General features: G+C 44.4%; 1 protein-coding gene across 3 annotated transcripts in view; it reads left to right on the forward strand.

The window, feature by feature from the left end:
- The first annotated feature begins 13,402 nt into the window (after positions 1 to 13,402).
- Positions 13,403 to 24,284, forward strand: part of PLCL2 (phospholipase C like 2) — a 148,923-nt gene continuing 138,041 nt past the window's right edge. Inside the window, exons 1-2 of one of the 3 annotated variants that reach the window (XM_084754666.1) lie at positions 13,403 to 13,549; positions 13,980 to 14,578. In XM_084754666.1, coding sequence (XP_084610792.1) covers positions 14,258 to 14,578 — 321 coding nt within the window. In that variant the 5' untranslated portion in view covers positions 13,403 to 13,549; positions 13,980 to 14,257. Of the gene's footprint in view, positions 13,550 to 13,586; positions 13,756 to 13,817; positions 14,579 to 24,284 lie in introns of those variants that run through there. The other 2 variants (XM_084754667.1, XM_084754665.1) reach the window with 2 other exon arrangements.

Below are 24,284 nucleotides of genomic sequence, written 5' to 3' on the forward strand. Positions count from 1 at the left end.
GGAGTTCCGGTTTATCACAGGCTGATTGGAGATGGTTTGTTGGATTTTTTTCTAGATAAGCTATTCCCTCGTCTAAACAAAATCCTTCCCTAGCAGGCAGCTTTGAGAAAGTCCTCGGCTTAGCCTTCCCCGCAACCAGGGTGAAATTACTGCAAGCAGTTCTCTCTGTGTCTCCTTCACTTAATGTCAAATGTTCCTTATTGTTTCCAGAGGAGCTTGAGGTCAGATGTCCAACAGATGGGACTAAGCTCAGGCCCCGCCAGGGCTTTTGTTAGGAGCCGCCGCTGGAGCAAAAGGAAGCTCTGGTTTTAATTTTTTTTCTCTCTCTCTCTCCCATAATCCATCTGCAGTAACCATACCCTATCGTCACCTTGGAGGTACAAGACTCACATTTCTCAGAAGCACAGCCCTTCCTTGAAGGAGTGAGGGAGGCAGCCGAGTCTTCTCGGAGTGTTCCAGATAATAGAGATGTCTTTGGTGGAGCAGGGTGGGGCCAACCCACACGGGAGCAAACTAGAGCTCTGGCTTTCGTCCTACGTCAGGGCATTCTCATCTTCTCTTCATAAAATGGAGAAAACAGCGGTAACCTTTCGTGAGCATTTCTGTGCGGCTAAGAGAGGAGAGTCTGAAGAAACCTTCGAAATAAAGCAGCTGCCTGAGAAATACTCACTGCTTCTTCTCCGAGCTGTATGGCGGAGCCTCAAGGTCACGCCAAGATGGCAATGGTGTTTGAATTCTCAGAAGTGTCTCTTTGTGCTGTGGTCTCAGGAAGGGAAATGGGAAGAGAACAGGGAAGATGGGCCTTCCCAAGCCTCTGTGCCTTGGTAAAGGAAAAGCTAAGCAGGTGACTGCCTTGGGTCCCAGTGTTCTGGAAATGACTGTACCTACCCATTCTATTGGGCTGATCCTGGCTGCCTCCCTTGGTATTCCCTTAGTTGTGACAGAAACAGGATTGGCGCTCAAGAAGAGTTGTGTAATTGCAGCCGTTGCTTGAGTGTGTCATCTGTGAAATGGACACAAGTGTGTGCATTAGGCCAGTCCTGTTCTTACTAAACTGTTGTTTCTTCTGCCACTCAGAAGGGAGGGTGTTGGCTCAGAAGGAGATGAACACTGTTTGCTATCACTCTACCCCCCCCCCTTGCCTTGTCCTTCTGTCTGTCCCCAGCTGATGCCGAAGGCTTAAACACAAAGGAATCCCACCTCCAGATCTTGGAAACAAGGTCTCTATGACGTAAATCCTCAATGCCCAAACAACAAAGCAGGTGTACCATAAAAATCTCAGTGCACTCCCCTTGAGAGGCCCCTGTGACAGCCTGGATGTAAGGCTACTCTTAGATGCCCTGCTCATCCCAGGATTCCTGTATGCCCCACCTGAGGATCAGCTGGACTTGCCAGGAGAACCAGGAAATAAGCGTTTCTCCACTGTTCTACCCAGGGCAGAAGTTAGATCATTGAGCTGGCTGCACAAGGAAGCCTTCGTTCTATTAGGTCCTATCATTTTGATACTGGGAACAATCCCAACCTGTGATCCTCATTGCCTATCTGCCTTTCTGTATTGATGAATGGGTTTCCTCAAGGCAGGTTCTGTTTGCTAAGGAAGCCCCGCCCCCAACCCCTGACCCCTGCCATTCACCATGAGACCATCTGTTCTCTCAGTGTTCTGGTTCCTTCTCTTTGGAATCAACAGCTTAGATTTAGAAGACTGAAAGGGTTTTATGGCTAAGTATGGATGGAGAAATGGATGTGCAAACAACCCCCAAGCCAACAGGTCAAGCAGGGGGCCATTGTTAACAGATTTCAATGCGGCACAATGCAGTCTGCGTTCCAATGAATATCCATATTCCACGCTAGAAGAGATATTTCATTATGTTAAATATGGAAATAAGGAGGCTGCTGCCTATATGATATTGAACCTAAAAACAAACAAACAAACAAACAAGCAAAAAAAAAAACCCTTAATGAAACAGTGAGAAGGGAAGTACATTACATGTAAATGGGGCTGAGACTTCCTGTGTCTAGAAATGCTGGGTAGATTGTTGGGAAAATTTTATTTACAGATTTACATTGCTACTTCTAAAATCAATATTCACGATATACTTGAAGTCTTGTTCCACCATCTGCCTTGGGAACAATATATAAAGGCCAGTCATTTTTATTTTTATTTTTATTTTTATTTAAAAATAAAATGTGTGTGTGTGTGTGTGTGTGTGTGTGTGTGTATGTGTGTGTGTGTTGCTTCAGGAGTTGCTTCTTTTCCTTAGGCCATACGCACCTCTACCTTCTGAGTCATCTCACTGGCCCCCAAGTCATCCTTTTTATCCCCATGTGTCCAAGGTGAAAAATAAAATCCCCAGGGTTTAAAGGATTTATTTTATATCCAGCAGAGGCTGGCTGCCAGGGTTCCCATCTACACTCCCAGGCAGAATGCCTCCGCTCTGGGCTGAGTCACCACCCAGCCAGGGTGCTTCCTACTGGCCTAAGGTACACAGAAGGCTGGAATTCTCTTGAAAGTCAGAGCGGCGGCGCTAGCCCGACGGACAGAAATGTTTACACACCACTACGGAGAAAAGGGCTTAGGGAAGAGCTCTGAAAATAGGCTACATGTTTAAAAGGGAAAAAGAAACGTAGTGGAGACAGTGCGGATGGTTTTTATGGCTTTGGTATCAGCGCAGACTAATAAGGTCTTCACAGGGAGAAGGATGGGGAAAGAATGTGGTTCTGGCTCCGTGGGAGCTTGTGTGGAGGCAAGAGGGCTGAGTTTGATCCAGGAGAATATGGAAGCGAAAACAACTTATTTAGGATATAACATGAGTTGAAACCCTAAAGGACCAATACCAGAAATGAGGGCTGAACACGTTACTTCGCGTACTTTGCCTGCATCGCTCTTGCAGTGTACCTACTCCTAATTGTCTCTGATTATCACAAACATGGCAAGCACAAGGACTTACCATATCCGGAAGAAGGCATTTATAATTGGCCAAGTCACCCAGGATCTCTGGCTCAATGATAAAGAGAGAAAGGGAACCCTATCTACAAAGCAGGGGAAACGGGCCAGGTAAGTGAAATATTAGAACTCAGACTCTGGAAATACGTGAAGGCAAAGATATTTAGTTCAAGACCCTAAAACTCCACAGGAGAGAAACACGCGTTTGGAAGAAGGCTAAAACGTCTCATTGCATCATACCAAATAGTAATTCCACTAAAATAGACTAGGAAGAATTCGAGGTGAGGGTGAGGGTAGGGAGACTGGGGGTTGGGGTGGGGGGCATACAGGGAGCTGCTGGTGGTGGTAAAACATTTAATTTGACTTCAATTATAAATTCAAAACCCACCAGTGATTGACCTCCCAGAATCACCAGGTCAACCAGAGTCTTTCATTATGACCTTTTGCCTTGAGGCTGGACCCGCCCCTATCATCCTGGCAGATAATTGCCTTCCTGGTTTCTCAAGGTTCTCATGAAAAGGAAATTCCAAGGCTCCATTGGTAATGCCTTCCAGTGCCTGACGCAGATCAGGAAGGCTTCCTCCATCCCAGGCTAGCTCAGGGTCCCTGATTCCTATGAGATCAAGATCTTTAAAGACCCTCTGAGGCTCCCTCCCCATGGGGCCCTAACACCACTTAAATAACAGGAGGGTCATTTGTACAGGACACGGATGGAGACCGAAACTAAGATGCAGCTTCCCTGTTATGACCTTCTGACCCCATGCAGCAAGGCAGCTCCATCACTTCCTGCAAGGCCAGGCTCACCCAAGCCTGACTTCCTTTCTGTGCTCCTCTGGTGTTTCTGACCCTTGACTGACACCAAACCAGACGATACCAGATTATAAAACCATGACACATGATTCCCGGTCTTGTTACTTGCCCCAAGCTCCTCCATTTTGCCCTCTCCCCAAGTCCCATAGAGGGTAGAATACACTGTTTTGAGTCCTTCCCTACTGTTGCCTTTGTGTGCAATGATTCAGACCTCACAAGGCTTCATGCTGCCTTTTGGCACCAAGGACGAGGTGAAGTTTGATGCTTCCCTCCCCAGCTCCCACCCCACTAATATGTGTAAGTGGTAGCTGCCTGGGAGGCCTTCCTTTTGTCGGGTAATTCAGTCATTTTAGCAGCAGCTCTCTGGAGATCCCATCCTCTCTTGCATTGTGTGGTGGTAGTGGTGGGGATCTCTAACTACGGAGTTGGGTAATATGCCAAGCTGGAGAGGTGATGCGTTTGGTCTGGTTGGGCTTTGCTATATCCCACCTCTCAGGTGTAGGCCAGGGGTTTTAATGCCCTATATAGTGAGGGCTGGATGCTCCACTAACTTATTCTTAATGGGACTGCAAATTTATACACAATGGACAGTAGATACACTTTCTACTCCAAACTTCTAGTGACCTTCCTCCATAGAGTCAAATAGTCACTTTCACAGAGGACTGTTGGTAGTTACACAAAGGAGTTTATTTGTATGGAATTACAAGGCAAAAAAAAAAAAAAAATAGAAAGACGTGTAAAGTACAGAGTTAATAGAATGTCCATATATCCAAGGAAGAGGGCTTAGGAAACAAGAAAGGGGTTTATGAGTGTGGAGGGACAAAGCTGGTCTTATTAATTAAAATCTACAAATGTATTAATGATCTATGGTACGTCAGGCCCTGGGTTGGCGCAGTTGAGGGTAAATCCTATGTAATATCAAAGGCTGACTAACTTAGCATGGAGAAAAAGCTGTAAGTAGCGCTAACTCATATGGGGGAGGTGATTAATAAATAAATTAATGAAATAGATTTTAATAAGAGCTATGGTGGAGGTATGTACTTGGTGCTTCAAGAGCCTTGACAGAGTAATGAACTATGGTTTTGGCATTAAAATGTATTACACAAGGAAGAAATATTTTTGCTTCTTGAAGAATGCCTCTGACTTCTAGTGGCAAGGGGAAAAAAGGGAATTCTACACCTAGCAGACACCACAGGTCGAAGGTGATAATATCTGGCTTTCTCACATGTGAAACTGTTGAGCAGGAGATTATACTAGAAAGAAACCCGAGGCCCGGCTTCTGATGGGCCTTGTGTATATCCATAAGAAAATAAAGTTTCCTTAAAGCAAGCTTGTTGGAGACTTTTGATTTGAACAGGGATTCCCCCGCGCCCCAAACATTCCACTCCCCAATCCTTCTGTTGGAGCTGGAGAATAGCTTGACCTGGGAAAGGTCCAGCAGCAAGCAGGGTTAGGAGGCAAGTGCAGGAATCTGGGTAAAGTGCGATGGCACAGTAAATAGTGCATCCTGGTGGGAATGAGCTTGGGAGACATTTCTGGGCTGCTTTGTAATGCCTCAGTGCTTAAATGGAGCAACAGATGCAGGAGGTGGCTACTGATGCTGACTTTCAGTGAGACTACCTTGTGGGTGGAGCACTCCTCAGTGACATATGGAGTATAGAAAAATAGATGGATGGTGTTCAGATGGAATGTTGTTAGGCTGATGTGTGGCTTAGTCAGGCTCAGGGAACATATCAACAATAGAGGAGTTAGCATCGAATATTCTAGAGAAGTCAACAAAACTAAAAACTAAAAATCCAGCATAGAATGCGTTCACTGGGTGCAAGCCAGGATCTATATGAGGGAAGTTCTGGTAGAAAGGGAGGAAGCAGACACAACAGCCTGGAAGTAGAGAAAGCTGCAAGAATCATACAACAGGATGTTTTCTAGACCGAGAAGTTTCATGTGAGGGCAAGGGGAGTGAGGCGAGAGAAAGACAAGGAAAGGCTTTAGGAAAGCAGTCTACAGTATGTTACTGTAGAACCAAAGTAGCCATGGAAAGAGAAATAGACTGAACAAAAAGGTGGGTGAGAGGGAGGTTAGGAGGATGTGGGGACCTGCCTCACATCAGTGAGATTATAGGAGAGAGCCCCCCGACTCCAGTGGCTGCCTTGGCCTCTCTCTTCAACTCAAGAGTTCAGTTCACCCTGGTATCTCTCATCAGCACCATGCTGTTTAGGAGTGAGGTAGGGAGGAGGATGTCCTCATTCTTTGTTGACTGTCCTTTTCTCCATAGTGACACAGCAGAGAGGAGCAATGATTGGTACCATCTGTCTTAAGTAACAGCATCAGGGACTTAAACCACACAGAATAACTTCAGGCTGGTTACCTGGTGTTTCTACCCCCAGGCGCCAGCCTCAGGGAGCCTCTGATGAAGGAGCTTCTGCCTGGCTTCTTAAATTCCTTCCATCATTGGCTCCCTTTCACACCCCAAGTTTTTATGCCATCCATGTACATAGGTATTTAAAACAGTAATATAGATGAAACATTTGCTGACAGTGTATCGTAAGCTTATTTTAAAACAGTTCTTTGGACACATAGAATTTTACTATTTACTAAAGACAAAGGCAAGTTTCATTCTAATGAGATGTATGTACCATGTGGGTTTATTTTTACATAAAGATTAAAATCTTGGCTGGATATTAGCAGGATGTAGAACATCTTCAGTGTTTTTCAGAACTGATTGAAAATTTGATTCTACGATTGTCAATGCAAAGGACAATGCTTTGCATAAATATGTAGCACAAAGTGGCAGAAGTTATCTGTAGGGCCATTTTGGTAGTTGTTGGAAACTGTCTTAATTCTAAGTCAAAATTCATTTAACAATTTTTAAAAAATGGAGCTCAAATTAACAAATTAAATGGCAATTTTAAATACAAATCATTCTGAGGCAACATAATCCAATACACTAATTGATATTTACATGCCGAAAGCTGATGGTAGGAAAATATTAGAAGTCGTTGTTTTCTGTAATTAAACCCCAATTTATCAATGAGCAGAAGACTCTGTGTCTTCAGCAAGAGCGCTGCAGCTCATAGCACACAGCAGGGTCGGCCTGAGCTGCAGTGCTCCTGGCAGCATGGTTGGTGTGGCACAGCATGTTACATGAGCGCAGAGTGCACTTCCAGATCCAAGGCTGTGGCGAAGTCACGTGATGCAGCAAGGGCAAGTGCTGCCAGCTCCCTCACATTCATCATGCACTTGACCTTGAATGGATTTTGATCATGTGTTCTGAACCCCTTTACTGTGGCCCAGTCTTTTGTAACCCGTTACACTCACTTGTGTAACCCCATATGGAGTTGCTACCCATAGTCTAAGAGGCCGGTGCCTGGAGCACACTTGAGGTACTTTGTTCTCTTCAGTCCTGGGACCTTATGCATGGGAGCCAAGTGCTCACCGCTGAGCTGAACTCCCATCCTCTTCGGGAGGCACCTATTCCTTTGTTGCTTTATGATACCAGACTCAAGGCTGTCTCAAAAAAAAAAAAAATCTAGACTTCTTCTTGCTCTTATATGTTTGGCATTGGTATGGACCACTCCTTTGGGAAAGACTTCCTCTTCACCTTGTACTCACAAGATGGTGACAGAGCTCTATGATCTCCCAAAGGCCAACCGTGTTATCACAGAGGAGGCTGACAGTCAACACCTAATGCACACAGTTTCTCATTTGAAGGGCAGGCAGCGGAAAGGAACAGCCAATGTAGTTTATTTCTTTTTCTTTTTCTTTTTCTTTTATTCTCCTTTATTAATTTATTCTTGTTACATTTCAATGGTTATCCCATCCCTTGTATCCTCCCATTCTTCCCTCCCCCCTCATTTTCCCCTTATTCCCCTCCCCTATGACTGTTCCTGAGGGGGATTACCTCCCCCTGTATATGTTCATAGGGTATCAAGTCTCTTCTTGGTAACCTGCTGTCCTTCCTCTGAGTGCCACCAGGTCTCCCCCTCCAGGGGACATGGTCAAAGGTCAGGCACCAGAGTATGTGAGAAAGTAGTATCCCACTCTCCACTCTACTGTGGAGAATGTTCTGTCCATTGGCTAGATCTGGGTAGGGGTTTAAGGTTTACCGCCTGTATTGTCCTTGGCTGGTGCCTTAGTTTGAGCAGGACCCCTGAGCCCAAATCTGCCTATCAAATGTTCTACTTGTAGGCTTCTAGGACCCTCTGGATCCTTCTACTTTGCCATTCTCCCATGATTCTCTCATCTAGAATCCCACTAGAATGTCCTCCCCTCTGTCTCAGTTACCCAGAAGATGCTCCAGCACACAACAAGAAAATTTGCTCAACCATGTTCATAGCAGCCTTATTCATAATAGCCAGAACATGGACACAGCCTAAGTGTCCCTCAATAGAAGAATGGATAAAGAAACTGTGGTACATATACACTATGGAATACTATTCAGATACTAAAAACAAGGAATTCCCGAAATTTGTGGATAAATGGATTGAGCTAGAAATGATCATAATGAGTGAGTTAACCCAGAAGCAGAAAGAGTCAAATGGTATATACTCACTTATATCTGCATATTAGCCCAAGGGGCATGTCCTACGAAAGCCTTCACTTACCAGGAAACTGTAGTTTATTTCTTGAGGAGGTTTACTGTCTGTATTAGAATCCTAGGGCAACTCCTGAGCTAGGGAGCCAGGGGCCAATCAGAAGACCACTAGTTTGGAGAACAAAGATCTGTGCCCAGTAGCAAAGGGTAAAACGTTGTCCAAAAGCACCGAGGACCCTACTAGAGACAAAAGTCACATAGTTTTCAGATAGCTTGGCTATGTGATTTTTTTTTCTCTCTCTCTCCAGCTGAGTGGCAGCTTGAAGTACACATGGAAAAGGCCATGCATGAGTAGATATATGTAGGGATTTACATTGGCAAGGCAGACACTGGAGGGCGAGAATAAGAAAGAACTAGCTTGTCAGTGAGAATGTTAGGTTGAAAGCCTTGGCCATGGGGCCCGGCTGGTCAGGGGAAACTGATGTAAGGATGCTGGTGGACTGAGAATGGGATGGAGTGGAGGATGTGCAAGGCGTTGAAGTCTGGCAGGTGGGGTTAGGGCAAGGGGGTGGGGCTTGTGCAGGTTAGTGTTCACTATCAATGTGGCACAACCTACCACCATCCCAGGACAGGAAACGACATCTTGGGAATTTCCCAAATCCAATTGGGCTGTGTGGCTATGTCTGCAAGAGATTATCTTGTTTAATGATTGATGTGCCCAGGCCACTGTAGCACAGTCCCCAGGTGGGGTGGGTCTAGGCTGTATGAGAAAGCTAGCCGAGCGTGAACCGGTGAGTGATCTAGCGAGCAGTGTGCCTCTGTGGTTTCTGCTTCTAGCTTCGGCCTTGAGTTCCTGTCATGACATCACTCAGTGACAAATCGTGACCTGGAAGTGTAAGAGGAACTAAACCTTTTTCTTCCTCTTCAAGTTACTTTTGCTCACGGTTTGATTACAACAACAGAAAGCACACTAAAACAGGACTGATGAAATGGCCAAGTTTCTGGTTGGATAATGGGTCCCTAGCTTTGGGTTTCAGAGACGAGACATTTTTAAGCTTGAGAGGTGGCTAATGTGAGGTGGCTAAATGAAGGGAAGTGGGTTGGGAGCAACACACTGTACACTGCATATTTAGCTGCTAACATTCATGAAAAAAAAATAGTGTGTCCTTTAAAACAATGTTAACAAGATACAAAGAAATGCAAGTTTAGAAGGAGTTTCCCAAGCTATTGCTTATCATGTCATTGAAGGTGGAATAGGAGAAAACCGGCTTTTCTACAAACCTTCTAACGGATAAAGGTGGACATGATGGCTCATTCTATAATGCCAGTATCCAGGAGGATTACTAAGAGTTTGAGACTATCCTGAGATTGACCTCTAGGTCAGCCTGGGCTACAGCGAGAGACCTTGCCTCAAAAATATTAATAATAATAGTAGAAATAAACATCAAAATCTTTTTCATTTTGTAATATCTCTAAGAAAATGAACTGAGTAAGTAGCAATTTTTATATTTTAGGTTTTTGGCTTCTCTGGAAAAATAAAATGGTTCAGATGATCTGAGGCCTCAATACACAGTATTGCTGTCCCACACTGGCTGAATGACAATTGTATTCATCAGTATGTTCACATGTCTTCCTCAGAGGCAGGAGAACACTAGAATGTTTCTTGTGTCAAGTATCTATGAAAAATTAGAAAATCATAGATGAATCAGGCAAGATATTCCTCTGTATTTTATATGCAGAGTATATTACTGTTGAAACTATAAATTCTAGCACTCTGTTAAACAAATATGCCAGGCTGTCTCATAGGCCACATAGATATTTATGTTTGCAGTGACCAATTTATTACTCCTATAATAAAATAATGACATAAAAGCACTCAAGCATACAAGAGAGAATTTAAAAAAAACTGTGGTAAACATCATGGACCTTTGGGGTGAATTGTATTAGTTTATGATATTGTTATTTTTTTACTAGAATAATCTTATTGAATCCCCAGTAATTAATAGATTACTTCAAAGTGCTACCTAATTCAATAGCCACTAAGAAAATTTAATGAATTCACAAAGTGGTTCCTCCTTGACTGGAAAGCATTGATGTAATTCTCTGAGTGCACAGTTTCTTGGCAGCCACATGTACTTGTAGAAGAAAGACAGATCCAAGGAAAGTGGTTGAAGGTCCTTTCGTGCCAAAGGAGAGTAGAGAAGATGGAAATGAAAACTTTCGGCAGGTATGATTTGCCACATAAGTGCCCAGAAAGAAAAGGACAGTACCCATTTCTTGTTGTTAAGGATGATGATAAAATAAACACAGTGTAAGTTTCAGGGCATAACAGATGGAAACGCAAAGCATGGATCGACTCAGGAAGCAAATGGGCACCGTCTACGGACCAGCACTTTGATGTAATCTGCTACTTCCTTGAAGTATTTTATACTTTCTGCTCCAGTTGTCTCTCTCACTAAGCATGTGGGGAGCAGTCAAATATGAAGAGCTTGAAGCTGCACATCTTTAGAGAAACATAGGAAATAAGATGAGAGTGGATTTGGGGAAATAAAAGTTGCCATAAGGCACTGACTGAGGAGAAATTAAAGTGGACGCCAACCGCTCAGTGAGTCAGAAAAATTTGGAGTCGTAATACTAGAGCCTATGAAGTGGAAACCAGATCCGAATTCATAACCTACGAGGGTATAAGTGACAGCGAGAAGTCTGTAAACAGCATCAGGGTTATCTGGGGAGACTGAAAGTTTACTACAGACCAGGGACCCTGAGCAGCTTAGGTCCCATGTCTCAAATTAATAATGCAAGCAGATAAAAGACAGTTTGGTGGAGAAAGGCAACCATTAAAAGCTGAGGTGATTGAAATGTGAACAAGGCCTAAGAGAGACAAAGCTAGGACTTGGCAGCGTGCTCGAATGGGAGCATAAAGGTATCTGTTGACTTTAAAGCATGAACAAATTGCTTATCAGAGTTCAACCATTACTGTATGGATGCCATAAACTTATACCAACACCGCAGAGTTACCCAGAAGGAGCATCTTATCAACAACATGAACGGATTTTATTGTTTTGCTCTAAAAATCAGTCGAAAGGAAACGCTAAACAGTATTTGTTGGGCGACTGTATTTTGGCTCCTTTTCTACTCTTCTATGAATTTTTACAATGCCGTGAAAACACTTCATCAAGGATTTTGGCATGATAGTTACAATTTCTTTAATAACACTGCTCACGGAAAAGGAGCGAGAGAAAGCAATCACTTAGTAACTGAAGAGGCGCAGGCAGGAAGGGAGGAGATATAATTGCTTACCACGCGCTTTGTGATGAAGAAGTCTTAGGTGAGTTTAAGAAACAGGCTGGAGCCAAGAACTGCATGTCACAGGGTCACACCTCTTCCTGTCACCATATCAAGGTACCTCTCATTTGGCTGTTTGTGGAGCAAGTGCCTCGCTAACACGTGTGTGATCAGTGGCTTGCGGGGAGACAAGCACTTAGGTCAGGGACGAATCCCAACCTGGCCCAGGTCTTGGTCGTCTGCCATCATTTGTTACAGATCTGCCAAGATGCGTTGGGGGAACATTTTAATTTAAACGCCAAGTTTATTTCAACGAAATCTCCCTGCTGTGTGATCTGTTGGGACTCTAGAAAGAAACAGATAGGTACTCATTTCGGAGAGCATTTGTGACTTAGACGATGGCTCCATAAGCAACAACAAACAAAACCACAACAACCCATTCTGGGTTCCTAACCCTCAGCTCCAGGCGCTCCTGGTAAGAGTTGATGGATGTCTGTTGGCCACAGGGTTCTGTTGTTGACATGTAAACGCAGAGGACTAGAGTCTACTTACTACAGAACAGGCAGGGTCTTCCAGCGATCACTGAAAATAGCAGCATTGGAGAACCGCAACAGAAAGACCCCTGCTATCTTCTCTCTCTCTCTCTCTCTCTCTCTCTCTCTCTCTCTCTCTCTCTCTCTCTCTCTCTCTCTCTCTCTCTCTCTCTCTCTATCCTCACAGGGGACTGTGACCGGGAATCTACTAAAGCAAATGAAAAGCTGACTTGAAAGCCTTTTCCTGCGAAACTCACAAGACAAAAAAATGTTTTGGAGCTAAAGTAGGAAAGGAGTTAATATGAAAGGGTGGGGCTGGAAAAGAAGTAAAGTATTGTCTATCCGTAAGAAGACGTTTGTTAATGTGTAGGCCCCGTTTGGCTTGCCCATTGGTTCACAAAAGCACGGCCGGGGAATCAGAAGAATTAAAACGCTCCAAGAATAACAGGGGAGGATTTTGAGGTTGCTTCTGAGCAAGGATGGGTATGGTTCAGGATCTAAAGCTCATTTCTCCAGAGGCTTCATTGACAATTTGCTACCATACCACGAGGACAAGGTCTCTTAAATTCTGTCCCAGTGCGCTCTCGGTTTCTCCTGTGCCTCCCACAAATGTATTTCCGGAAGAGGAAATGCAGTGAGAGGAAAACTAGGGTGTTAGAGCCAGGCATGAGGCTGGACTCAGGGTGCCTGGGATGGGGAGGTGGGTGGAGTCTCTGGTACCACACAGTGCTGTGGTGCTGTCATTCTGCTAGCGGTTCCGCTAGGCTACACAGTGGACCCCGCACTCTACCTCTGCTCCAGGAGTGGAGGTTTAGGGAAATTATTTGCATATGGGAGCCACACGTTGAGCACTGGCTTTTGATCCTGTCCCAAAAGATGGAACTGATTTGGATGATACCCAGCATGGGTTGGGGGAGCAAGCATCCTTGGTGGCAGGATTAAGAAAGACACAGGGAAGGGACTACAGTGATAAACCTCCGCGGGACAGCCCAGAGGCAGGGGATAAATTCTGCGGATGTCTTGTGTCTCTCAACGCCTGCCTGCCACCCCATCCCTACCCCAGATCCTGGCAACAGGTCATGCCCACTGAGTTTAGCAGTCCGAGGGCACGCAAGGGGCCTGATTGGTTTCTGTATGTGAAATGGGTCTGCTCCACTGAGCAAGCCCAGAGGGAGCAGGAAAGGAAGGCGCCGGGTCCTAAGTCAAAGGGCTGGGGCTGGACACGAGGTGCAGCGGCCAAAACCCCGGCCTGCGGGCTCGCTATCCTCTGGGGGCGCGGGGGGGGGTATGCCTTCAGGTGACTGACAGCTGGCGGTGGGGGCGCGCGCCCCTCCGACCCAGCCTGGGAGACCAAGCACAACCGCAACGGCTGCCACCCGAGCCCCGGACGGGTCCCCGCGGCCTGTAGGGGGCAGCGCGAGGCTCGGGAGGCGATGGCCGCGGGTAGGTCGCGGTGGGCCCCGGGGGCCGTCAGAGAAGCCGCCCTGGGCCTCGGCTGAACCCTGAGGGGGACTGACGGGGCCTGGGCGGAGCCGGGCTCCGCGTGTCGCCAGCGCCTCGGGCGCCGTGGAGTGGGCGCCCGTGTCCCTCGCGCCCCGCTGCGAGCCCGCGCGGGAGCCCGGGCCTGAAGGGGGACGCGACGCTCGCCGGTGAGCGCGGGGCCTGAGGGGACGCGGCGCGCGGCGGTGGGCGCCGGCGCGCGCGCGTTATTTTTGGCGCCCGCAGCGGCGCGTGTGCCGGGGCGTGTTTTCCTTCCCCAGGTGCCGGCAGCCGGGGCGCCGCCGCCCGAGCTGACTTGTCTCTCTCTCTCTCTCTGTCTCTCTCTTTCCGATTCCCCCCCCCTCCGCCCCAACCTCACCCTCCCCACCAGCAGGACCCCAGGGGGTAATTCCGCCCGCAAGACGTTCTCCGCGCGGGAGGCGAGCTCGCCCCGCGTGACACCTTTAAATCAAAAAGAGAAAGAAAGAAGGAAAAAAAGAAAAGAAAGAAAAAGAAAGAAAGAAAAGAAAAGAAAAAGCGGAAGAAGCGGCCGAGGCGGCGGCGGCGGGAGGCGGCGAGGAGGAGGGGCCGCGCGCGGCGGCCCGAGGCGGCGGCGGCGGGGACGCGGGGACGCGGGGACGCGGCTTTGTGCAGGCGGGTCGTGGGGCGCCCATGGCGGAGTGTGGCCGGGGCGCCGCAGGCGGAGCCCTGCCCACCTCCCCGGGCCCGGCCCTCGGCGCCAAGGGCGCCCTGAAAGCCGGAGCCGGGGAAGGCGGCGGGGGAGGTCGCCTCGGCCACGGGCGGGCGCGCTATGACAGCGGCGGGGTTTCCAACGGAGACTGCAGCCTCGGCGTGTCCGGGGACGAAGCCCGAGCCAGCCCTGCCAGAGGACCTCGAGGCGTGGCGCTCGCACGGACCCCTAGCCCTGCCGCCGGTCCGGTCCCCAGGGACAGCAAGCCCGGCGGCCTGCCCCGCCGGAGCAGCATCATCAAGGTAGGTTAGGAGACCCGCGCGCGTCCTTGGGCTCGGGTTCCCCGCCCCGGGAGAAGCGGTGGCGGAAAGAGGCGATGCAAAGTGAGCCTGCCGCGATGGGGAAGCTAGAGGGTGCTTGGGTGTTTGGAGTGCTGGCGCAGGGATTGGAAGCCGATGGCTTTGGGAAAGAATGGAGAGGTGGTCTGGTGTGTGGAGGAGAGCTTGGCTCTGACATCCCCCAGAGCAACTTGGGGCTGTCACCTCTCTCCAGATTGACTTGGAATTAAATGGCCTTGTACCTGCCTGGATAAGACAGGCTTTTCAGAGGCAGCTTCGCCCTGGTGGCACACTCCTTGTGAGGTTTCTATTGTATGTTAAAAACAGGGATCTTTAAATATTTTCTTAAAACCCTAGGCAATGAACGTAGTGTTTAATAGGTTCCTTCCAACCTATGTTGTAATTAGGTGCCCCTTGCAAACAACAGTATTTGGAGGGTGCAAAATATTCCCTCCTTCAATTGCTCGGAGAAAAGGAACATAAATACAGATTCCCTCTTTCTTCGCCTCAAAAGCTCCGAGAGATTACAGTTCTGCACAATTTAATTCTTTCCTAGCTGCCATAGGGAGGCCTCTAGATCAGCAAAACCTTTGGAATAGTTTTGCTTGTTTTTGTTTTTTTACATGGTGTTATCTGGGAACCACCAATGGTTTTGCGAATTTTAAATTTCAAGAAGTGACATTAAGAGTTCATAGTGGTTTCTTTCAAGTGTTACAGTTTAGTTGGCAACATAAAAATATTTCTTGTGATGTAAAATGGAAAAAGAAAGTTGATAAGCTAAGAAATAGAGCCTTGAGCCAGATCAACGCAATATGGAGTGTCGCATTTTGAAAACTGAGGGGGTTTTTAAGACAGGGCAGTGAGTCTCAGAGCCCGTAGTGCTGCACCCATCCTTCTTGTGGCTGGTAACCCTTAGGAGAGAGAGGTCAGAATGTGCCAACAGCATGGAGTTGGCACTGGTGGTATTTGAAATTCAGAAACCTCCAAGTACTGTGAAAGTGTGCGTTATCAGTGTCTGCAGCCATCTAGTGAAACACACCACTTTGCTCCTGTGAACGAGGCGGTTGTGAAACTGCATTTAGCCTTGTCATCTGTGTGTTCAGTTTATATGTGGACAAGGCACAGCTGAGGGCTTCGGAGATCAAGAACATCACCCTGCTTTAAAGATCAAGTGTTATCACCTAACTTTTAAGCCAAGAAGAGTAGCGGCCTGGTGCTGCCTGTGTAGCCTGTAGTGATGTATCTTTTCCGCTAGTAGGTAGTTTGTTTCCATGAAAGTTTTCAAGTAGATATGATTATTGATCCTACTTGCAGAGAGCTGTGTGATATTTCTGCTTTTATTGGTTAACAAATATTTGTGTTGATTTTGAATTGTGACATTAATAAAATTTTATGTGAAAATTTCAGAGAATATGTAATTTTAACAATCTTTTCCCACAAGAGGTTTTGAGGGCCTGTTTTTTACATTTAAAAGGCTAGAATTTATTAGCAACCATAGTCAGATTCATAGAGGAACTTATATAGACAGCAGTAGTGTTGTTCCACTTTACAGCTGTGGGAGCCAAGAAAGAAGGGTGACTTGCCTATTTGTGACATGAAATTGAGCCTGAGTCCCTTGGTATCATTTCTATGGTAGCACATGAAAAATGATGAATTTTTCAGAAATCACTTTTTGGGAAATAATAATGCTACTTATATTGAATTTTGAGTCTCAGAATTATGGTTTCTTTTTTATTTTCTTTTTTTTCATTTTAACCTTTATTACACAGTGCTGCATAGGAGGTGCTCAGTAAGTTACTTACTGTAGAGCAGAGAAATGCTAGGCAGTGCCTGTTTTCTCTGTTTTGTTACGGGCTGAAACAGGTGGTTTTGTATTGATCAATCATATCTTGGTGTCTTGTACCACATAAGATAACTAGACAGGTTCTCCTTCCTGGCCTTTATTTTCACCTTATTTTTTCTTAACCGTTCTTGAAAATTCTGGCAGTATAGTGTTGACAATTGATTGTGCTTACGGGATTGAAAAGATGGCCACCCTAGATAGCTAAGTAGTTGTGTTTCTCCATGAATTGATGTCCTGAAACATCTCGACTTTGGGAGTTTAGTGTTGTGGTTTCTAAGGGCACCTTGTCAAGATAATATCTTAACAGAATAGAGAAGTCTTCTAATTTAGTGCCTAGTGCCCATAAAGCTGTGACTATTGCACAGGTATCTTTGCCACATGAAGTGGCAGAAATAACAAAAGTGCTTCAGCTCAAGCAGAGCCCACAGGAAAAGGTCATCATCATCTCTCTCTTTGGTTTCTTGCGCCCTTTCTAAAGGGCTTGAGGGAGTAAGTGTGGTCAGGTGGTGTGGGGGGTGGGGGTCCTGATGAGTAAGCAAAGGTGCTAAAGGCTGCAGCAGGCCAGTGAGTACTGGCTGAAGAGCAAAGGCTCCTATTTATGGGGTTGTGTTGGGTGAAATGTCAGTCTCATATTTCTTTCCTGTCTTCCTTTTTCGTTTCCGTCTTCATACCCTGTTAGGTAGGGGTCACTAAATCAAGGGGGGGGGTAAGGCTTAAATGTGATAAATGGTAGGCAAAGCAAGGGTCAATACTAACGTGTGTGTGTGTGTGTGTGTGTGTGTGTGTGTGTGTGTGTGTGTGTGAGACATGCTTGGAAATACCCTGTAAGCTGACCAGAACGCTACTTATTTAAAATAATTTCTTTGGAGTCTCATATGTTTTTATAAATAGCAAAGCGTAAGACATTGTAAAACCGTATTTTTCTGCCAAAACAGATGCACAGATCTATACTAAAAGAACTCCTCAATTATGTTAGCAATCTTGATGAAGATTGGGAGGGAGGCTTATAAAATCTTTTATAGATGCTTTGAGATGGCACAGAAGTCATGGAAAGCTTTCTTTAACTTACTGAGAACAACAGTGTGTTCTTGAGATTATCTGCAAAGGCACAATACTGGGCTTTTAGGGGCGAAGTTATGTTAGTCATCTGTAGCAATCTAGTCAATGAAGACAACACTTTCATTTTCTCTTTCCGTAATCCACTTGGTCACAGCTCTCAATACAATCTACTTTATTTCCAAGTAGATAATTTGGTTAGTTTTTCAGATGGCCACTTATTTTTTTAAATAAATAGTTTATTTTTTAATTAAAATAGGAAGTAGCATTTGCGGCCTTAGAGTTATTTATTTTATTTCAGAAATCAATCTATCAAAATGACTATTAATTTGGGCAGTTTGTTTTAATCAGAATGCATTAAATAATTTGCTTTTACAAGGGTTCTATGATTACAGTCACACTTGGTGTCAATTTTATGAGCTATGGCAAATGCATGAAATCTCCTAGTCACTCCCGTAGTTAAGCTACAGAGCAGTTCGACCAACCTTCTTCACCCTACCCCCAGATCTTGGTCATCCTCCGCTCTCCACTTTCTTAGGGTATGGCAGCCATTGATGCTGGGCCCTTTTCCGTACTTAGGATATGTAGCTATTGCATTACTTAGTATTCAGATGAAGTAACAGTAACCACTGCTTACTACACTCTCACTGTGGGTAGGACATGTGAAAAGTGTGCTGCTTACCCTAATTCTCTGACATGGTCCTGATGGAGGCAGTCAGAGTTAAAAGCGTTTCTGAGGTGCTGGAGCTGCGTGCAGTGTGTGTATTAATATTCCATTAATATTTTAACTACTCTATCTATTTACACTTTTTGTTTAAGTAGGGGAGCTTTGCTGGTCTTGAGATACCAAGTTTTATTTTATTTTTTTAAATGTACAGGGTGTTGGAGGGAAAGAAGCTCTTTTCTGCTGGCAGAGTAGCTGATAGAAGAGAGCATAGCCAGGCAGCTGTTTTGTCACCTGTCATAACTATTTGGCCGGGCCTTCCAGCATCACAGTGACTTTGTTTTTCTTAAAGTGGGTATTATATAATGCTGAGTAGGAAAAGTCATTTTACTATCTTTATATCAACATATATTCTTCTGCCTTGCTGCCTGAACTCTCAAGCATTTAGAACACCAGACTTTTATACCTGTTGTCCATACTCAAGTGAAATAGTACAAACATATCTGAGCATTATACAGGGACATGGGTTAAGTCAAGTGGGCTCTTCACTGGCAGAAGCTATCGTTGGCCAGTTCTGCACTGATGCTATAAGTTTTTAATTTGAACGTAGTATTTGCATTCAGCTCTAAAGTTTTGTACTTCCATTTTTCACACAAGGAGAAAGAAACAAAGGCAACTGCGTGCCAGACACATAGGAACTGGATCGCAAAGGGAGTTGTCCAGATAGATAGGCAGATCCTAGTAGATGCTTTAGATCAGGGAATGCCACAGCCAGTCGCCAGCTCTGCATCCCCAGTGACTGCTGCAAAGTCAGAGCAAGACTGCTTGTCTCAGTCATGATTCAGTTGCCAAAGTAACCAGCGTGCGCTGCTTTTTATACACCAGGATTTCTTGCCTCCCCCCTCTTTGCTTTTCCTTCTCCTTTTAATCCTTTTACTTGATTTGCATTTTAAAATCAAATCCATAAAGACAGATGATGGGAAATCGTTTTACTAGTTGATTGTATCAGTCATTCAATTACTTCCCTAAAATGTTCTCTTCCCAAATCAGTTTGCTTTCTTCTTATAGTGCTGTGTGCTCTGTAAGGGGCTTAGAAGTTTTTAATGCTTAAGTTATCAAAATTTGAGTTTAAACAGATACAGCAATATTGTTTGTAGCCAAAATGAACATACAAGACAAACATTCGTAGTTTCTTTTTTAGACATACATATTGGTCCCAAAGTAAGTGCTCTATCCCTTGCAAGTTTTTGGATAGTATTGCCTGTTCAACTGCTAAACCTCTGCGTTAGTTCTGCTACTTTTTGGTTCTTTACAAGTGGGATGCAAGTATTTTCACAGTAGGTCACTTGAATGGCACCAGCTATTAAACTCTATGTTGAGACTATGTAGGCCACCCAACCAAGGCTTTTTTCTACTGATAATCAGGAAGGCTGTGCTTGGCACAAGAGTATGTCATAACCTTAACTCAAGCCAGAGCCACTGGAGAAACTGTAGTTATATTTTTTATTTTTTAATATCAGAATAACCCCAGAACTTTGGAGTTCTCAGAGCATGTGATTAATCGCATTGGTCTGGCAGTGGGTGAGTTCAGGCTGCAGCAGAACCCCCAACACCTGTGTGTCCTGTCAGAGCGGGGTAGGCGTCTGCTTTCTCCACTTTAGCACTCTCCCATGGCAGGGTTGGTTAGGTAAAATGTATTCTAGGTAAACTCTCTTATCTTGGCTGCACCCTGGCTGTTTGTCACCCGTTTGGGTTCTTTGTAAGGCAGAATACTGAAGTTAAACAAGAGGATCTTGAATCACCTGGCTCCCCCGCATCCTCTTTATGTCTCCCTGTGTACCCCATATCTAGGGTGAGTAGGATAAAGGTCCTCTCATAGCACTGCTAACATTCTGTGAGATGGTGTGTGCTCAGTGCACGGCAGGCACTTGGAACGCCATGAGCATTATCTAGAATGTGGTTTTTTTTTCTCCCATTTCTCACTGAAGGCCATTCCAAAATGAGCCGGTTCCTTCATGCTCATGGGAATTGGAGTTCACTGGTACTGCCATGCCCATTTTGGGAGATTTACCTTTCAGCACATATAGACAAATGCTAAGAAACTTCCCAGGTGGATGCTGTTGATGTTCTGGAGTATTTAGGTGATCTTCTGCAGTCCGTGCTTAGTCAGTAGGTACAGCTGTGTGCCATTCCCATCTGTCTTGATTGGCTCAAGAAAATCTAGACTTTTTTTTTTTTGTCACTACAAGATTATTGATAGTGTCTCCATTCACGTTCAGAAGTATCCCAGTTTGGAGGATCCATTCCTACCTCTTCAGGAACGTTGTGGGATGGCCTTGTGTATCAAAGCTCAGCCTTTATATTAGTCCTGCTGTTTCTCTGCTCGGAATGGTTTTCTCCTTCTCAGTCATGCTTAGGATGCTACTTAGTCAGTTGTCTCTCCATTAGGGTGAGGTGTTTCTTTTTCCACCTCATTGATACACACACACACACACACACACACACGGGGTTAATAAGTTCTGTTGACTGACAACTCAGTTTTATGAAGAGATTATTAGTTTTAACTCCAAGTGATTCTGATTGGAATATGTTGCTTTGTGGGTTCTGTACTTCAAAATTTCTTTCATGCACTTAATTTTGAAAATAATCAGAAGATACCTTCATGTAAAGTTGGTTTCAGGAATTTCATTCCTTCCCGAATTGTTCTGCATGAGGCTAAATGATCTGTCCTTTTTGTGTTCCTGAATTAAGAGCAGACTGTTGAACTATTGTGTTTTGGTCTAAGAGTTTAAAAAACGTAGCTGGAGAGTGTTGTTGTTTGTTAAAGCACTTGAGTGTTTGGTGTTTGGTGACTTACATAGTTTTTGCTCTTTGTTTCTTTTTCAGGTGTTAAATTACTTAAACTTTTATTGTCATTGATATTGGAATGGGAAAAGGTGTTTATGGGGAGTGTTGTGAATTAATGAAAAACAAGGAAGCGTAAGGAGCGCGGTTCTGATCCGCAGAGTGTCAAATGAGAATCTGCATTCCCTCAGCTTACTTTGTCATCTACTGCTGGCAACGCAGTCCTCTGTTGCAGCGAATGGATTAGGGAGAGCAGAAACCTGTTTCATGGCCGCCATTGCACACACCTCTCATCAGAGCTTGCAAGGAGACAGTCTTTTTTTTACAGGCAAGGAAACCTTTTTATAAGGATTGAGAATTCCTAAGCAAGGTCACAGAATTTACATGGGGCAAAGCTAGTGAGTTCAGACCAAATTTGTCTGTCTTGAAAGTCTATTTTTTTTTTTTTTGAGACAGGGTTTCTCTGTGTAGACTTGGTTGTCCTGGACTCACTTTGTAGACCAGGCTGGCCTTGAACTCACAGTGATCCGCCTGCCTCTGCCTCCCGAGTGCTGAGATTAAAGGCGTGTGCCACCACTACCTGGCCTTTTTTTTTTTTTTTTAAGTATTCTCTTTTTATTTCTATTTGTCCGAGCCATTCTGGCTCCTTAGTTGTAGATGTTTCCAGTACTCTTGAAATAGTAATAGATTTCTAGTTAGAAGAGTGTTGACACTTGTTTTTAAACTCTATTTTATTTGGGGTGTTGAAGCCTCTGCTCCCCTTAACCCTGGGTAAGAGGGGAAGACGGTTAGTGGAAAGAGGGGCCATAGACACCTTTACTTCTGGCTGTTTAGGGTCCAGTGGTTCTTTTGGAGCATTCCCGGTCTCCATCGACAGCAGCGCAGCAAGCAGTCCCCTCCAGCTGTTCCTCTCTGTCACCACACCATCTGTCTCTGGTCTCTTCAAACTGCTACACGCCTCACGCCGTCCCAGCACGCCACCCCTTTTCTGTAGGCCCCTGTATTTACTGTCCTCATAGACCTAGACCACGCCCCTCTTTATGCTGCACAAGGCAGGTCTTTACCAGCTGACAAAGACCACGCCCGCAGTTATCAGCTGTGGGCAAACTAAAATCCCACACCTGGGATTAAGACAAAAACATATTTACATAACATAACTGAGTTTACAAAGAAACCAAAACTTCCATTACAGAAGAGCATGGCTTCTTAAGAGGAAGCTGCATATACCTAACCGTGCGAGCCTAGGGTTGTGGTCCTGACTGCAGTGCCCCAAGTGTTGTCTGATCCACAAGCCGCTTTTCTTGACTGTGAAGTCAGTATTTGGGCGTCTTCTTGTAGTGTGCTAATTGTACTGAGTTGAAAGTTGCAGGTGTTAGCGTCCCCCAAACCAAGCAACTGGATTTAAAATAAATAAATAATGAAGATTCATGGTGTTTTCAGAATGGAAAATGATCACATAAAAATTTGTCATTAGAGTTATACAAGGCCATACTGATTAGTAAGTATATTTAGCTCCTGGCTATGGTTGAATTAATTTATTTGCATAGCAGTGTAACAGAATTGGAAAGTTTGTTATGTAATACTGCAGTATGTGGCTATTAATAGAACGAAATGTCGTCTTACAGATAGCAATTTTTGTGAATTTTTCTGCTGGAGATAGCTGCATATATACATACTCTACTCATGCATGCATATGCCCTGTTTATAAATAGTAAAGACTGAGCGCTACGTTAACCAAACACAATAGAAGAGGTACGTTGACCTGAGTCCAGTCTGTTTCATGACAGTATGCGACGGGTAGCAGGTTTCTGCTCTCTAAAGTAAAAAATCACCAAGAAGAAGTTGAATGTTTTTATGACTATTACTTATGAAGAGTTAGTTGCCTTTTTTCCCAATTAGTGGGGTCGCAGAGAGATAAAGTGACCTCTGTTTGTAGCTACCATTAGAGTCAAGCTGTGTGACTGGCCCCACGGTCTCCTTCTTCCTTTTATTTTCATCCCCTTTAAAGTTTTTTATCCTGTAGACATAGCAGTTACGATTTTTCAAGTTATTTTATATTTGAGTGTTTATTTAGATATAAATGAGTTGCTTGGTCTCCCCCTCCCCCTGCCACTGAGCCATTCACTCTAGCTACCGGTAGAAGTATTGGGGTGCTCTCAGTTTGGGGCTAACGAAATAATAGTATGAAGGATGTATTTTTTGGAGCTCTTAATGGTTTGTTGAAAAGAAACCTGTACATTGTTTGAAGGCTTTAATTGTGTATATATGGTCTCATAAATAATTTTTTATTCATTGAAATACCAACCCCTTTCCCAGGACAGATTTAAGTTTGTTGTAGTAGATGCCACCAAGCAGGGTTTTCTAGCTAAAGTCGTTCACATGTTAAGCAGGTTCAATAATTCTGTTTGCTCAAACATACATAATTGATATTGTCAGTGGGTTTGGCTTGGTTTTTTCTTTCTTCTTTATAACCATTTTCATGGTTATGTGATTAATGGGACATTACCATGATTTTCTGGTTGAATATCCTAGTGCCTATAATGTTTCTCATGTTTTTTCATCATTTGGATACTGTCTTTGTAAAAAAAAAAAAAATGCTGGTTTAACTCCTTTGCCTGTTTGAAAAATTGGTTTTTAAAAAGCTTGATTGTATGACTTCATATTTTCTGGATGTGTCTTTTGTGAGATAGGATATAGATATGAAAATGTCTTCTGGATATGGCTTGTCTCTTGACTTGCCTCAGAGGATATCTTGCAATGAAAAAAATTTCTAATTTTAGTGAAACCAAATTTGTTAACCTTTTTGGTTAGGGTTTTGATTTTTGTGTTCTGTTTTAAATAAATCTCTTTTTAAGACCATAAAGATTTTCATTTATTTCACTTTTGTAACCCTTGACTTACTTTTCATTTTCTATGTTGAATAATACATACATACATACATACATACATACATACATACATACATAAAGTATATTGAGATGGGGAGGGTCAAGATTTTCTTTCCATATAAATATATGATTCCTTCAACACCATTTATTTGAAAATAGAATCTTTTCTTCATGTACTGCATTGCCTTTTTTGATAAATCAAGTTGCTAGCTGTACGTGGTGTGTCTGTGCATTGCATTCTGGGTCATGGCAAAAGCCTTCCCAGTGTAATCATTTTTACAAAAAACTGATTTGACAGTGGAACCAGCACTATTCCTGGAAAGACGTGCCTGGATATTTCAGCCTTTGCTGAAAGGAGTCTTTACATTTCCTTTG

Source organism: Acomys minous (assembly GCF_964271855.1).
Source record: "Acomys minous genome assembly, chromosome: 13".
Taxonomy (NCBI): Eukaryota; Metazoa; Chordata; class Mammalia; order Rodentia; family Muridae; genus Acomys; species Acomys minous.